A 16,742-nucleotide genomic window follows, 5' to 3' on the forward strand; every position below is an offset into this window, starting at 1 on the left:
TCACCCGCTATTTCCCTAATAACACACGCTGTTCGTTTTTATTTCTACACGTTTTTTACTCACGATGATTGTCAAGAAAGCGTGTTTGTCGTGTTCATGTTAAATTAAACTGATCACAAAACAGATTTACTTTCTTCATTTCGTTTCCCCATCCAACCCCCATAAATCCCTGTGTGTCCTCCTGCAGCACTCCCGAAGGACAACAGGCAAGACAAGACAAAAAAGTCTGACGTGTTGTGTAAAAACTGCTATTTTTAGCATATTTTAGGTCCGACGTGTTGCTACCAGACGTACAGTGTGAGCACATGACTCGTGAGATCTGCTCTGCGCTGAAGTCGTACAGTTAGAGCTGAAGCTGTGTTACGAGTGAAAAAGTCGCACAGTGTCCGCCCAGCTTATTATAATGTTCACTGTAATGCATCTAGATGTTCTTAACAAATAAATTAAATCAAAGATATTGGTCAGTAATGCCAAATATGTAAATTTGGGTTTCAGTCATTTTTATACTGACTTAAAAATACTTCATTAAGTCTACTAAGCAGGGGTGTAGAAGGTGTTTAACAGGGCCAGCCCACTAATGATCTTGGACCAAAAAAAAGGGGGCAGAGAGTCAAATAAAGGGGGCAAAAGAAGATGTTTTTCCAGACGCCAAGAAAAATTAAATGCCAAATCCACCCTGCAAAGTGTGTCACTGAGAGTTTAAAACAGAAATTATTATTGTGCAAATATTGGTGTATTCACCTTTAATACTAGTTATTAAAATGCAGCAGTCGCTGGATTGGTGCAGTTCAAAGTGGAGTGCATCAAATAAAACAATATTAACATAAAGGTGAGACGTGTCATAACCCCCCCCCGCCAACACCACCACCACAGCTGGAAAAATTCCTAGGGGAAACACTGTAATCAGATACTTTTTTACCCTTACTTGAGTAATAAACCCTATATCAGGAAAGTATTGTCCTCGGTTTGTGTCCTTCCAGTGAGCTTTGCAGATGTGGGAAAATGTCATCAGGCAGTAATCGTTGTTAAATTCATAATTATTCTCGGAGAGAGACCAACTCTTATCTGCCCCTGGGAGCCCCGTAATGCATAGCGTCATTTCAACATGGCGGTGTCCGCGACACGGTTTATATGCAGGTAGCGGCGCTGCGGCTGCTTTATATAGCGACTCGTTGCATTCTCCCTCAACCCAAATCCTCGGATCACGCATTTTAGCTAAAACGCTAACGTTAGCTTGCCTTGCGTTGACTGTGGAGTTGTGGGTGATGGTCACGCAGATGTGTCATGAGATTTGAAGCGTTGTTGCCTTTCACAGACACTTTTTCTGCACGTGCTGCAAACAGGATAGCCGTCTTCTATCAACTGTCCCTCGGCATTCCTCAAATATCCAAAAGATGCCCGTACTTCCGACTTTGTCTTCTTTGAGGGATAATAAATGTCCTGAGTGCTGCCATCTCCTCCTTTGGCCATTAATTCAGCTTTAGCATCAAGAAAGTTTTGGTTGTAAACAACAAAGTGCGCATGTGCTGCCGGCAACTTCAGCAGATGATACGGTGGCTGGTAAGGGTCACCGCGCCTACACCGCAGCCACGGTAACCCACCGAGATAATATTTATTTTTTTAAAACAAGACGGTTATTATTGTCAACTTTTTTACCTGGGTTTACCACTACACCGGTTACCGTGACAACCCTAGTTTGAATGGGCAACATGGAAAACATACAGGACAGGACCAGGGGGATCCGAGGACCAGGGTTAGGGAACACTTTTGTACGATCGGGATACACAGAAAATTCATCCAAATATTTTGGCTGAAAATGACTCAAAAGTGCATTTTCGGTTTTCGGCCGAAACACCTAAATCACTGAAACTACATGGCTGAAACAGGCTGACAGGTGAACTCTGTTTTCGTTTCATCGTGCTCCACCCTCATGTGGCAACTTGCTCTTTGCTTCATGTGACGGCATTGTGTCACCTCGGGATATGGTCTTCTGGTAATGTTTGTTTTCTGTCTAGGATGACTGGTTGACGCACACACAATCAGTCTTCTAATGTCAAGAATGCATGTGTTGATTTTGTATTTTATTTGAGTTACCAGTGACTTGGAGTTGCCCATGGAGTCTCACATCTGCAGACATCTGCATCTCTCATGATCTCCTCAGGGAGTATAATCAGCACTTCTGGGATCAACCTACTCCCAAGGGAGGGGAGATTCATGTTTACGCTTCTGTTTAATTTAACGTAGACATTTTCTGTTATGGATAGGAAGTTTGTAATTGTGATTTAGTTATTTGAGTTATCTGAAATGATTAGACTGGGGGGGGGGGGGGGGGGGGGAGAGATAGAGAGAGAGAGAGAGAGAGAGAGAGAGAGAGAGAGAGAGAGAGAGATAGAGAGAGAGAGAGAGAGAGAGAGAGAGAGAGAGAGAGAGAGTGAGAGAGAGAGAGAGAGAGATAGAGAGAGAGAGAGAGAGAGAGAGAGAGAGTGAGAGAGAGAGAGATAGAGAGAGAGAGAGAGAGAGAGAGAGAGAGAGAGTGAGAGAGAGAGAGAGAGAGAGAGTGCGTTTACATGCAGCCAGTAACCCTTTTAAAACCCGAATATTCACAATAACCTGGTTCCGCAGGTCCTTGTAAACACCGCCAGAAACCCGGATATGTGTGTTCTGCGCATGCTCTGTTCGTAATGAATCTTGGTCTTTTGAGTAGCGAGGTGTCTTGTATGCGCCAGAACACCGGAAGTAAACAACAAGTTGGGAGCAACATGGCGAGTCGCGGCACTGCACCACACTTTGAGTGATGAGGAAACTAAAGCGCAAACAAACGCGGTCGCTATCTCTTCCGAACTGGGAAACATGTTGTTGTTTTCACGGATACCGGAACGAGAAGAACCGGAAATGACGCATATTGCGTCTGGACGTAGTCCATACGTCCTGACGCTACCCCAACGTCCGCATTTACATCGGGTTATGCAAGTTAGAGGTAACTCTTTCTATTTATGCTTGTAAACGGGTTATTCTGATCAACTCAGAAACCCGAATGCCGACCTTAACCCGATCATAACCCGGATATTGGCTGCATGCAAACGTACTCAGAGAGAGAGAGAGAGAGAGAGAGAGAGTGTGTTAATTGTTTCCCTCTTGTTTGTAGAGTGGTCTGATCAGCCACTATTTAAGTTGAACCTGGTGTCTAAAAGTTTCTTCTTGATGTTGGTCTTGTGCTGGTGTCATTCTGACTGGTCTAGTCTCAGGAGATATCGTGAGTTTACATGGATATATTTATTAGGTCAAGTTCATGTTATTTTTGAAGCTTCTCCAAAATCAAATGGAGTTTTCAGAACCATCAGCAGTGCTTCTCTGGCTGGTTTGTGAAAGTCCCTGCCAAAAAAAAAATCGTACATTGGTAATGATTTCAAAAGTAAAGTTTTCCCCCTTTTAGTAATGCTGTTTTAGTGGGATAGCTGGAATATTAATACCAATTATGTGACACACTTTTTACTTTCAGTTTCACATCCACTGCATCTGCTCGGCCTTTCTCTTCTTTTACGTTCCAGCTACCTCTGTCACCATCAGTGGCGTTTTTGCAATCCTTTCTACACCCACCATGTCTTGAATATGAAGAAACAAGCTTTGGATCATGTGTGCGCAACTTGTTTGATATTCTAATGAAGCATACAACCGTTCCGATGCCTCTGGGCAAAGTAATAACTTGAGGGATTATATTTGCTCCTGTGGCTCGTTAAACCCAGCAATGATGGGTTCATTTTACAGTCCTCAGCAGGCCTTTCAGTTATAAGCCTGTGCATTTATAATGTTTTATTTTGAGTTATTAATAATTTATTATTTGATGTACACGAGTGGGGTCAAGTCAAACATTTTGAGTTTCAATTTATGTTGTGCATTATTGTAATATCATTGCTAAACCCCGGATAGAATTTTGTAATTGTTTTATTGCAATACCTTAATTTGATTGAGGTAATTACACTTGGCAGCCATAAATGCTACGGTTCTAATTATTGACATAATGTTTTCTTTCGGTTTTCAGAATTGGTTTCGTCATTTTCGGCTTTGGCCAAGCATTTTCATTTCGGTGCACCCTAGTGTAAAGTGCTCTATGAACAGATTTAATGATTGGTGTTTAAAACGTCAGCTGATCAAAACCCAATAATGTGTTCAAACTAGCAACTAACCTGACTGAAGGTAGGGGGAGGAGGGGGTCCCGGGGGAGGAGGAGGAGGAGGAGGAGGAGGAATAGGCATCCTGTTCCTGTGTTGGCACTGTTCTGTGAGGTAAAGGCCAGTATCTTCACTGTCTCCACTGGGGTGACACACACTGACTCCTTGATAAGAAAGAAATGAAATCAATATTAATGACATTTTAATCCAATTTCAATTCAAATCAGTTTTTTTATATAGCAACAAATCACAACAACATGCCTGTCAAGGAACTTCACAATGTAAAACATTCCAGTTGAGTTTAGTTAATGATAAATGACCTGTACTTGTATAGCGCTTTGCACTACAGTGTATACCACATTCATCAGTTCACACACATTCACACACTGATGGTGATAAGCTACAATGTAGCCACAGCTGCCCTGGGGCACACTCATAGAGGCAAGGCTGCCAAGCACAAGCACCACCGGCCCCTCTGACTGGCAGGTTAAGGTCTTCCCCAAAGACACAATAGCAGCACTCTCTGCTGGAAGCCAGTATCTATCACACAATCCTCTGATTACCGGACAACCCACTCTACCTCCTGAGCAACTGTTTAAGTATGCCAACTAGTTAGAGGTTTCCTATGTCAGGAAACCCAACAATTTGCATCCAGCCCGATTTTTACCTGGCATGTAGCTTTGTGCAGGTCTGCATCCCGGTCGCGGCAGGGACTTTTTTCTTATTTTTATTAGCTGTACTTGCCAGTATGATGTTGTCATCCTTTTATTAGTAAACAGCTTTCTTTCACCAAACCAACCCGGCTCATCTCTTTTAGGAATATAAAGGACATCAATATCGACACCTTATCCTCCTGTAATGATAATATTCAGTTACAGGACAATCTCTCCTCTCCTGATGACCTGGCTGCACTCTACAATGATCAGTTAGCTCACATTTTAAACTCCCTTGCTCCAGTTACAACTCGTTCTGTTTCTTTCTGTCAGTCTGCTCCCTGGTTTTCCCTTCAACTCCGGACGCTGAAAATCAAAGCGCCTCTACAGAAAAACTGGTCTCACTATTCACAAAGAACTATATAAAAATCATATGACTCAGTGTAAGGACCTAAACACACTAACCAAACTACAGAATTACTCCTGCCTAATCAACTCCAATCGAGGCAACACCAAGTCACTGTACTCCATTATCAATAAAATTCACCGGCCATCTGACTCTCTCCCACCCCACACGTGCTCTACTGCTACTCCAGGGTTTCCCCCAGCACTTTAAAAGCCTGGCGGCCCGCCAGGCTTTGCTTGCCCACCCGCCAGGCTAAGCGTCATGCCCCACCCCTCTCCCCGACCCTACCGTGTCCGCTGACAGGAACGGCGCAGCGAAACTAGAGCCCTCCATCGGCTGATACTGGTGAGAAACAGCAGAACGTGTGCAACCCCCCCACCCTCGCTCTCACAGAGGAGTGCTGCGGGACGGAGCGCGCCCCCCGCCAGGCTTAACTCATTTTCTGGGGGAAAGCCTGTACTTGTAATGCCCTTATTCTGTTCTTTAATGAAAAAATAATAAACATTCACCGTGCAATCAACCAAAGCATCCCTCTTACCTCCCCATATGATCCTCCTGAACCAACACAGTAAATTTCTATGTTCCAACTTCCCAGTGCTTCTGAGATTAGGACCCGACCGATATATTGGCCGGCCGATATTGAGTCATTAACACTATCCGCTATCGGCCAAAAAGACGGCCGATATGGCGGATATTGCGCTACCTATCCAGCAGATGGCGCCAGCTTTACGAACTCATGTTGTGGAAGTGGAGCCACCGTCACAGCACACATGCAGCAGGAGCAATTCAGTCAAGCAGAGACGACGGTGATGAGGAAGTAGGAGGTAAGTCTTCAGTTTTAAGCATATTTGTTGTGTCAGTGGTAAGTTGAACGGTAAAATAAGCAATGGCAAAGGTATGTTTCCCCTCAACATGCTTCCTAAGTTTATTGTGCGCCTCGTGGCCTCGTACTGAAGTTACCCTGAAAAAAAAAACTGCCGCAGCATTACGCTCTACGCAGAGCTCACGCTGCTTCCCCTTGAGTCATGCAGGGCAGTAAGCAGGGTCCGAAATTAAATTTTTGACTCACCGGCCAAGTTGGCTGGTAGATGATGAAAATCTACCAGCCAAGCATATTTTTTTACCGGCCAAAACTCTAAATGATTTAGATCTACCTAAAGCATGTTATTAGGCCCGAGCAGTGAAGCTGCGAAGGCCTATTGTATCTGCTCCGTTTCTTCTTATTATTATTAGGCCCGAGCAGCGAAAGCGCTGCGAAGGCCTCTTGTTTTTGCTCTGATTATTATTATTAGGCCCGAGCAGCGAAAGCGCTGCGAAGGCCTCTTGTTTTTGCTCTGATTATTATTATTTTTTGTTATTCCGTGCCCCCTTTGAACGGCTTTTTGGGGACCTTAACATACCCCAAAACTCACAATATTTTGCAAACTTCTCAGGCCTGGTGAAAAATTTGATATTTTAAAGGTCCCAAAAAAATCGCAAAGAAAATGGCTGAACAGCGCCCCCTACAAAGTGAAAAAAAACCCTCTCCATAAAGCTTAGTTTATCGTACAGTTATGAAATTTGGTACATTTGTAGAACTCAACAGTCCGCACAGAAAAGTCTCTTGCAAGCATGGTCAATATCAAACAGGAAGTTGGCCATTTTGGGTTGAAATGGCGATTTTTAGCCGTTTTTGCCGTTTTTAGGGTCCGTTTCTGATTGGATTGCTCGATCATTTTTCGCACGATCGTCTCAAAACTTGTGTAAAATTGCTCAGAAGGAATGGGCGAACAAAATGAGACAAGGATTCTGAGTTTTCGTATATGTTGAAGGGGTGGGGCCAGGCCTCGAAGTTTGACTACTCGCCAAAAAATTTAAAATTGCTATAACTTAATAACTGAAAGGAATAGAATTACCAAACTTTCTGTGGTCATTCGTCATCCAGCCACAAAGTAAATTGAATGGTCGGATGATGACATCACACAAGCCCCGCCCCCTCAGGACCAAAAAGGTCAAGTTTTACTGTGAAAGGTCCCAAATTGCCCCATTTCACTTAATCACCACAAACTTGTAGCTGGTAACTCAAGACAAGTGGAGGTTGCTTGGCGTCACTTTATGGGAGTTTTCGGCAGAAGGCGGGGCTGTGGCGGCGCGGCGAAGTCAGGCGTACCGCCATGGCCTTACGTTTGCCTTCCATTTCGTCATTTCTAAAGATATCGTCACGAAACTTGTTGTGAGTGATCCTAGTCCGGCCCCTCAAAAGATCTGATGTGAACATCCGGTGGGCGTGGCCTATTTTCTGAAATAGCGCCCCCTAGGACCATTAAAACTGTCAGCCCCAAGCCATGCTTTGACTGAGGAGTACGAAATTTGGTACACTAATGTGGTGTCTCAGGACCTACAAAAAAGTCTCTTGGAGCCAAGTGCAAAGTTGCACAGGAAGTCGGCCATTTTGGTCCAAGTACGCAATTTAGTGGTTTTCGCACACGTTGTTTGGAGAGTGATGCTCCGTCGCCATTTTCACCAATCTGCTTCAAACTTCTGCCATCTGCTCTTAAGACATAGAGGAAAAAAATCAACCGTCGGATTTTTCAAAAGTTGAAAGGTGTGGGCGTGGCTAAGCCTCAAACTTTGACCTGTCGCCGCACCACTCTTTTTTTCACAGCTCCCTACTGGACTCCTTTTACCCAATCAGCAGGAGTCTCTGGCAAATAGCAGTAGACAACTTGAGGTCACTTGGTATCCAGTACTGGAAGGTTTCAAAAAAAGGCAGGGCTTTGGGAGCATGGCGAAAATCGCCATCACGCCATGGAAATACGTTTGCCTCTCATTTCTTCATTTATCGTGATATCGTTACGAAACTTCTGGTGAGTGATCCTAGTCTGACCACAAAGAGACATAGACAGCTGAAATATGTGGGCGTGACCTAATTTCTGAAATAGCGCCCCCTAGGACCATTTAAACTAATAGCCCCAAGCCATGCTTTGACTGAGGATTACGAAATTTGGTACACTAATGTGGTGTCCCAGGACCTACAAAAAAGTCTCTTGGAGCCAATCACAAAATTGCACAGGAAGTCGGCCATTTTGGTCCAAGTACGCGATTTAGTGGTTTTCGCACACGTTGTTTGGAGAGTGATGCTCCGTCGCCCTTTTCACCAATCGCCTTCAAACTTCTGCTATATACTCTTAAGGCATAGGGGAAAAAATTCAACCGTCGGATTTTTCAAAAGTTGAAAGGTGTGGGCGTGGCTAAGCCTCAAACTTTGACCTGTCGCCGCGCCACTCTTTTTTTCACAGCTCCCTACTGGACTCCTTTTACCCAATCGGCAGGAGTCTCTGGCAAATAGCAGTAGACAACTTGAGGTCACTTGGTATCCAGTACTGGAAGGTTTCAAAAAAAGGCGGGGCTTTGGGAGCATGTCGAAAATCGCCATCACGCCATGGAAATACGTTTGCCTCTCATTTCTTCATTTATCGTGATATTGTTACGAAACTTCTGGTGAGTGATCCTAGTCTGACCCCAAAGAGACATAGACACCTGAAATATGTGGGCGTGGCCTAATTTCTGAAATAGCGCCCCCTAGGACCATTTAAACTATTAGCCCCAAGCCATGCTTTCACTGAGGATTACGAAATTTGGTACACTAATGTGGTGTCCCAGGACCTACAAAAAAGTCTCTTGGAGACAAGCACAAAATTGCACAGGAAGTCGGCCATTTTGGTCCAAGTACGCGATTTAGTGGTTTTCGCACACGTTGTTTGGAGAGTGATGCTCCTTCGCCCTTTTCACCAATCGCCTTCAAACTTCTGCTATATACTCTTAAGGCATAGGGGAAAAAAGTCAACCGTCGGATTTTTCAAAAGTTGAAAGGTGTAGGCGTGGCTAAGCCTCAAACTTTGACCTTTCGCCATTACTTGACTTAATAACTCCCATGTGCATGATCAGATCTTTTTCGAACTTTGTCTGTGTGATCATTGACCATATCTGTAAACAATGACAATGTGGACAGCTGACATCATCCAAGCCCCGCCCCCTGACTAAAGGAAGTTATTATTTTATGCTGAAATGCCCATATTTGTCCCCTCTAATTTAGTCAACATGACACCTAGGTCATGCACTGTCTTCATGATGCTGTAATGGCCATTCAAATCTGATAGCTTTCCAGAAAGGGAGGGGCTTTGATGCCATGGCGAATTCTGGCGTAACGCCGTAACCTTACAATTCAATTTAATGGTGAGCTCAGAGGGGATGCTTAGTCAGGGTGAGGTGCGGACTAGGAGGCCATTTGCTGTTTCCGGTGACGGGATGATTGACGTTTCTGTTCTGCCAGACATGCCCTGGTGCCCCGGGCTGCCGGCCAGGCCGGAGCGGCGCGGAGCTGCGAGGGCCGAACGACGCTGCTTGCAGCTTTAATTATTATTTATTATTCCGTGCGCGAAATGAATGGCTTTTTGGGGACCTTAACATACCCCAAAACTCACAATATTTTGCACAATTGTCAGGCCTGGTGAAAAATTTGATATTTTAAAGGTCCCAAAAAAATCGCAAAGAAAATGGCTGAACAGCGCCCCCTACAAAGTGAAAAAAACCCCTCTCCATAAAGCTTAGTTTATCGTACAGTTATGAAATTTGGTACACTTGTAGTACTCAACAGTCCGCACAGAAAAGTCTCTTGCAAGCATGGTCAATATCAAACAGGAAGTCGGCCATTTTGGGATGAAATGGCGATTTTTGGCCATTTTTGCCGTTTTTAGGGTCAGTCTCTGATTGGATTGCTCGATCAATTTTCGCACGATCGTCTCAAAAATGGTATAAAATTGCTCAGAAGAAATGGCCGAACAAAATGAGACAAGGATTCTGAGTTTTCGTATATGCTGAAGGGGCGGGGCCAGGCCTCGAAGTTTGACTACTCGCCAAAAAAATTATAACTGCTATAACTTCATAATTGAATGGAATAGAGTTACCAAACTTTCTGTGGTCATTTGTCATCCTCCCACAAAGTAAAATGAATGGTCGGATGATGACATCACACAAGCCCCGCCCCCTCAGGACCAAAAAGGTCAAGTTTTACTATGAAAGGTCCCAAATGGCCCCATTTCACTCAATCCCCACAAATTTGTAACTGTTAACTCAAGACAAGTGGGGGTTGCTTGGCGTCACTTTATGGGAGTTTTCGACAGAGGGCGGGGCTGTGGCGGCGCGGCGAAGTCAGGCGTACCGCCGTGGCCTTACGTTTGCCTCCCATTTCGTCATTTCTAAAAATATCGTCACGAAACTTCTTGTGAGTGATCCTAGTCCGGCCCCTCAAAAGAACTGATGTGAACATCCGGTGGGCGTGGCCTATTTTCTGAAATAGCGCCCCCTAGGACCATTAAAACTGTCAGCCCCAAGCCATGCTTTGACTGAGGATTACGAAATTTGGTACACTAATGTGGTGTCTCAGGACCTACAAAAAAGTCTCTTGGACCCAAGTGCAAAGTCGTACAGGAAGTCGGCCATTTTGGTCCAAGTACGCGATTTAGTGGTTTTCGCACACGTTGTTTGGAGAGTGATGCTCCGTCGTCCTTTTCACCAATCTCCTTCAAACTTCTGCCATATGCTCTTAAGTCATCGGGGAAAAAATTCAACCGTCGGATTTTTCAAAAGTTGAAAGGTGTGGGCGTGGCTAAGCCTCAAACTTTGACCTTTCGCCACGCCACTCTTTTTTTCACAGCTTCCTATTGGACTCCTTTTACCCAATCACCAATAATCTCTGGCAAATAGCAGTAGACAACTTGAGGTCACTTGGTATCCAGTACTGGCAGGTTTCGAGTAAAGGCGGGGCTTTGGCAGCATGGCGAAAATCACCATCACGCCATGGAAATACGTTTGCCTCTCATTTCTTCAGTTATTGTGATAGCGCTACGAAACTTCTTGTAAGTGATCCTTGTCTGACCCCCAAGAGACAAACATAGCTGAAATTTGTGGGCGTGGCCTATTTTCTTAAATAGCGCCCCCTAGGACCATTTAAACTAATAGCCCCAAGCCATGCTTTGACTGAAGATTACGAAATTTGGTACACTAATGTGGGGTCTCAGGACCTACAAAAAAGTCTCTTGGAGCCAAGCGTAAAGTCGCACAGGAAGTCAGCCATTTTGGTCCAAGTACGCGATTTAGTGGTTTTCGCACACGTTGTTTGGAGAGTGATGCTCCGTCGCCCTTTTCACCAATCACTTTCAAACTTCTACTATATACTCTTAAGACGTAGGGGAAAAAATTCAACCGTCGCATTTTTCAAAAGTTGAAAGGTGTGGGCGTGGCTAAGTCTCAAACTTTGACCTTTCGCCATTACTTTACTTGACTTAATAACTCCCATGTGCAAGATCAGATCTTTTTCAAACTTTGTCTGTGTGATCATTGACCATATCTGTAAAAAATGACAATGTGGACAGCTGACATCACCTAAGCCCCGCCCCCTGACCACAGGAAGTCTATTTTTTAATGCTGAAATGCCCATATTTGTCCCCTCTAATTTAGTCAACAAGACACCAAGGTCATGCACTGTCTTCATGATGCTGTATTGACCATTCAGATCTGATAGCTTTCCAGAAAGGGAAGGGCTTTGATGCCATGGCGAATTCTGGCGTAACGCCGCACCCTTACAATTCAATTTAATGGTGAGCTCAGAGGGGATGCTGAGTAAGGGTGAGGTGCGGACTAGGAGGCCATTTGCGGTTTCTAGTGTCGGGGCGGTTGACGTTTCTGTTCTGCCAGACGTGCCCTGGTGCCCCGGGCTGTCGGCCAGGCCGGAGCGGCGCGGAGCTGCGAGGGCCGAACGACGCTGCTTGCAGCTTTAATTAGGCCCGAGCAGCGAAAGCGCTGCGAAGGCCTCTTGTTTTTGCTCCGATTATTATTCTTTCTTTTTTTGTTATTCCGTGCCCCCTTTGAATGGCTTTTTGGGGACCTTAACATACCCCAAAACTCACAATATTTTGCAAACTTGTCAGGCCTGGTGAAAAATTTGATATTTTAAAGGTCCTAAAAAAATCGCAAAGAAAATGGCTGAACAGCGCCCCCTACAATGTGAAAAAAAACCCTCTCCATAAAGCTTAGTTTATCGTACAGTTATGAAATTTGGTACACTTGTAGTACTCAACAGTCCGCACAGAAAAGTCTCTTGCAAGCATGGTCAATATCAAACAGGAAGTCGGCCATTTTGGGTTGAAATGGCGATTTTTAGCCGTTTTTGCAGTTTTTAGGGTCCGTTTCTGATTGGATTGCTCGATCATTTTTCGCACGATCGTCTCAAAAATTGTGTAAAAATGCTAAGAAGGGATGGGCAAACAAAATGAGATGAGGATTCTGAGTTTTCGTATATGTTGAAGGGGCGGGGCCAGGCCTTGAAGTTTGACTACTCGCCATTTTTTTTTTAATTGCTATAACTTCATAACTGAATAGAATAAAGTTACCAACCTTTCTGTGGTCATTCATCATCCACCCACAAAGTAATATGAATGGTTGGATGATGACATCACACAAGCCCCGCCCGCTCAGGACCAAAAAGGTCAAGTTTTACTGTGAAAGGTCCCAAATTGCCCCATTTCACTTAATCACCACAAATTTGTAGCTGGTAACTCAAGACAAGTGGGGGTTGCTTGGCGTCACTTTATGGGAGTTTTCGGCAGAGGGCGGGGCTGTGGCGGCGCGGCGAAGTCAGACGTACCGCCGTGGCCTTACGTTTGCCTCCCATTTCGTCATTTCTAAAGATATCGTCACAAAACTTTTTGTGAGTAATCCTAGTCTGGCCCCTCAAACAATCTGATGTCAACATCCGGTGGGCGTGGCCTATTTTCTGAAATAGCGCCCCCTAGGACCATTAAAACTGTCAGCCCCAAGCCATGCTTTGACTGAGGATTACGAAATTTGGTACACTAATGTGGTGTCTCAGGACCTACAAAAAAGTCTCTTGGAGCCTAGTGCAAAGTCGCACAGGAAGTCGGCCATTTTGGTCCAAGTACGCGATTTAGTGGTTTTCGCACACGTTGTTTGGAGAGTGATGCTCCGTCGCCCTTTTCACCATTCTCCTTCAAACTTCTGCTATGTACTCGTAAGACATAGGGAAAAAAATTCAACCGTCGGATTTTTCAAAAGTTGAAAGGTGTGGGCGTGGCTAAGCCTCAAACTTTGACCTGCCGCCACGCCACTCTTTTTTTCACAGCTCCCTACTGGACTCCTTTTACCCAATCACCAGGATTCTGTGGGAAACAGCAGTAGACAACTTGAGGTTACTTGGTCTCCAGTACTGGCAGGTTTTGAAAAAAGGCGGGGCTTTGGGAGCATGGCGAAAATCGCCATCACGCCATGGAAATACGTTTGCCTCTCATTTCTTCAGTTATCGTGATATCGCTCCGACACTTCTGGTGAGTGATCCTAGTCTGACCCCCAAGAGAAATAGACAGCTGAAGTTTGTGGGCGTGGCCTATTCTCTTAAATAGCGCCCCCTAGGACCATTTAAACTAATAGCCCCAAGCCAAGCTTTGACTGAGGATTGCGAAATTTGGTACACTAATGTGGTGTCTCAGGACCTACAAAAAAGTCTCTTGGAGCCAAGTGCAAAGTCGCACAGGAAGTCGGCCATTTTGGTCCAAGTACGCGATTTAGTGGTTTTCGCACACGTTGTTTGGAGAGTGATGCTCCGTCGCCCTTTTCACCAATCTCCTTCAAACTTCTGCTATATACTCTTAAGACATAGGGGAAAAAATTCAACCGTCGGATTTTTCAAAAGTTGAAAGGTGTGGGCGTGGCTAAGCCTCAAACTTTGACCTGTCGCCACGCCACTCTTTTTTTCACAGCTCCCTACTGGACTCCTTTTACCCAATCACCAGGATTCTGTGGGAAACAGCAGTAGACAACTTGAGGTTACTTAGTCTCCAGTACTGGCAGGTTTTGAAAAAAGGCGGGGCTTTGGGAGCATGGCGAAAATCGCCATCACGCCATGGAAATACGTTTGCCTCTCATTTCTTCAGTTATCGTGATATCGCTACGAAACTTCTGGTGAGTGATCCTAGTCTGACCCCCAAGAGAAATAGACAGCTGAAGTTTGTGGGCGTGGCCTATTCTCTTAAATAGCGCCCCCTAGGACCATTTAAACTAATAGCCCCAAGCCATGCTTTGACTGAGGATTACGAAATTTGGTACACTAATGTGGTGTCTCAGGACCTACAAAAAAGTCTCTTGGAGCCAAGGACAAAGTCGCACAGGAAGTCGGCCATTTTGGTCCAAGTACGCGATTTAGTGGTTTTCGCACACGTTGTTTGGAGAGTGATGCTCCGTCGCCCTTTTCACCAATCACTTTCAAACTTCTGCTGTATACTCTTACGACGTAGGGGAAAAAATTCAACCGTCGGATTTTTCAAAAGTTGAAAGGTGTGGGCGTGGCTAAGCCTCAAACTTTGACCTTTCGCCATTACTTTACTTGACTTAATAACTCCCATGTGCATGATCAGATCTTTTTCAAACTTTGTCTGTGTGATCATTGACCATATCTGTAAAAAATGACAATGTGGACAGCTGACATCACCTAAGCCCCGCCCCCTGACTACAGGAAGTCTATTTTTTATGCTGAAATACCCATATTTGTCCCCTCTAATTTAGTGAACATGACACTAAGGTCATACACTGTCTTCATGATGTTGTAATGACCATTCAGATCTGATAGCTTTCCAGAAAGGGAGGGGCTTTTATGCCATGGCGAATTCTGGCGTAACGCCGTAAACTTACAATTCAATTTAATGGTGAGCTCAGAGGGGATGCTGAGTCAGGGTGAGGTGCGGACTAGGAGGCCATTTGCGGATTCTGGCGTCGGGGTGGTTGACGATTCTGTTCTGCCAGACGTGCCCTGGTGCCCCGGGCTGCTGGCCAGGCCGGAGCGGCGCAGAGCTGCGAGGGCCGAACGACGCTGCTTGCAGCTTTAATTAGGCCCGAGCAGTGAAGCTGCGAAGGCCTATTGTATCTGCTCCGTTTATTATTATTTTTTTTTTTCTTTCTTTCTTTCTTTTTTTTTCTTCCGCGTCTTTGGATGGCCTTTAGGGGGTCTTAGCATATCCAAAAAGTCACCAAATTCTGGCCCAATATAGAAAGTGCGTGAAATTTACGTATTTCACTGGCAACGTGAAAGTTGGTAAAAAAATGTTTCAACAGCGCCCCCTGGAAAATTAAAAATACCCCTCCGCTTTGACCTTTTTTCATAGTAGAGTGATGAAATTTGGTACACTTGTAGAACTCAACAATACGCACAGAAAAGCCTCTTGCACCCATGGTCAATATCAAACAGGAAGTCGGCCATTTTGGACTAAAGTGGCCATTTTGACCCCGTTTTGGCCATTTCTAGGGTCTATATTTGGTTTAACAGTTTGGTCATTTTTCGCACGATCGTCTCAAAAATAGTGTGCGATCGAACAGAAGCGATGGACGATTAAAATGAGACAATAAAATTGACTTTTCGTAAATACTGAAGGGGCGGGACCAGGCCTCAAAGTTCGAGCACTCGCCAAAAAAATTCAAATTGCTATAGATTCATAAATGAAAGAATTACAGTTAAAGAAATGTTCTAAGGACAATCGTCGTCGCCCTCCGAAGACAAATGAATGGTCGATTGATGATGTCACATAAGCCCCGCCCCCTCAGGACTTAAAAGGTCAAGATTTACTGGGAAATTTTCCAAAATTCGCCCTTTCCAATAATCACCCCAAATTTGTAGCGGGTAACTGAAGACAAGTTGGGGTTGCTTGGTGTCACTTTATGGGAGTTTTCTCCAGAAGGCGGGGCTGTGGCGGCGCGGCGAAGTCAGGCGTACCGCTTAGGCCTTACGTTTGCCTCCCATTTCGTCATTTCTAGAGATATCGCCACAAAACCTCTTGGGAGTAATCCTAGTTCAGCCCCCCACAAAATGTGATGTGAACATCCGGTGGGCGTGGCCTATTTTCTGAAATAGCGCCCCCTAGGACCATTAAAACTGTCAGCCCCAAGTCATGCTTTGACTGAGGATTATGAAATTTGGCACACTAATGTGGTGTCTCAGGACCTACAAAAAAGTCTCTTGGAGCCAAGTGCAAAGTCGCACAGGAAGTCGGCCATTTTGGTCCAAGTACTCGATTTAGTGGTTTTCGCACACGTTGTTTGGAGAGTGATGCTCCATCGCCCTTTTCACCAATTGCCTTCAAACTTCTGCTATAGACTCTTAAGACATAAAGGAAAAAATTCAACCGTCGGATTTTAAATAAGTATAAAGGTGTGGGCGTGGCTAAGCCTCAAACTTTGACCTGTCACCATGCCACTCTTTTTTTCACAGCTACCTATTGGACTCCTTTTACCCAATCGCCAGCAATCTCTGGCGAATAGCAGCTGACAAGTTGAGGTCACTTAGTCTCCAGTACTGGCAGGTTTTGAAAAAAGGCGGGGCTTTGGGAGCATGGCAAAATTCACCATCACGCCATGGCAATACGTTTGCCTCTCATTTCTTCAATTATCGTGCCATCACCACAAAATGTCTGG

General features: G+C 44.8%; 1 protein-coding gene across 6 annotated transcripts in view; it reads right to left on the reverse strand.

The window, feature by feature from the left end:
* The window catches only part of wipf2b (WAS/WASL interacting protein family, member 2b), a 139,356-nt gene that overhangs the window by 65,659 nt on the left and 56,955 nt on the right, over positions 1–16,742 (reverse strand). For all 6 annotated transcript variants that reach the window (XM_070553575.1, XM_070553573.1, XM_070553574.1 and 3 more), the window contains one exon: positions 4,185–4,333. In XM_070553575.1, the coding sequence (XP_070409676.1) occupies positions 4,185–4,253 (69 nt within the window). In that variant the 5' untranslated portion in view covers positions 4,254–4,333. The remainder of the gene's footprint in view (positions 1–4,184; positions 4,334–16,742) is intronic.

The sequence above is a fragment of the Nothobranchius furzeri genome, chromosome 7 (genome assembly GCF_043380555.1).
Source record: "Nothobranchius furzeri strain GRZ-AD chromosome 7, NfurGRZ-RIMD1, whole genome shotgun sequence".
Taxonomy (NCBI): domain Eukaryota; kingdom Metazoa; phylum Chordata; class Actinopteri; order Cyprinodontiformes; family Nothobranchiidae; genus Nothobranchius; species Nothobranchius furzeri.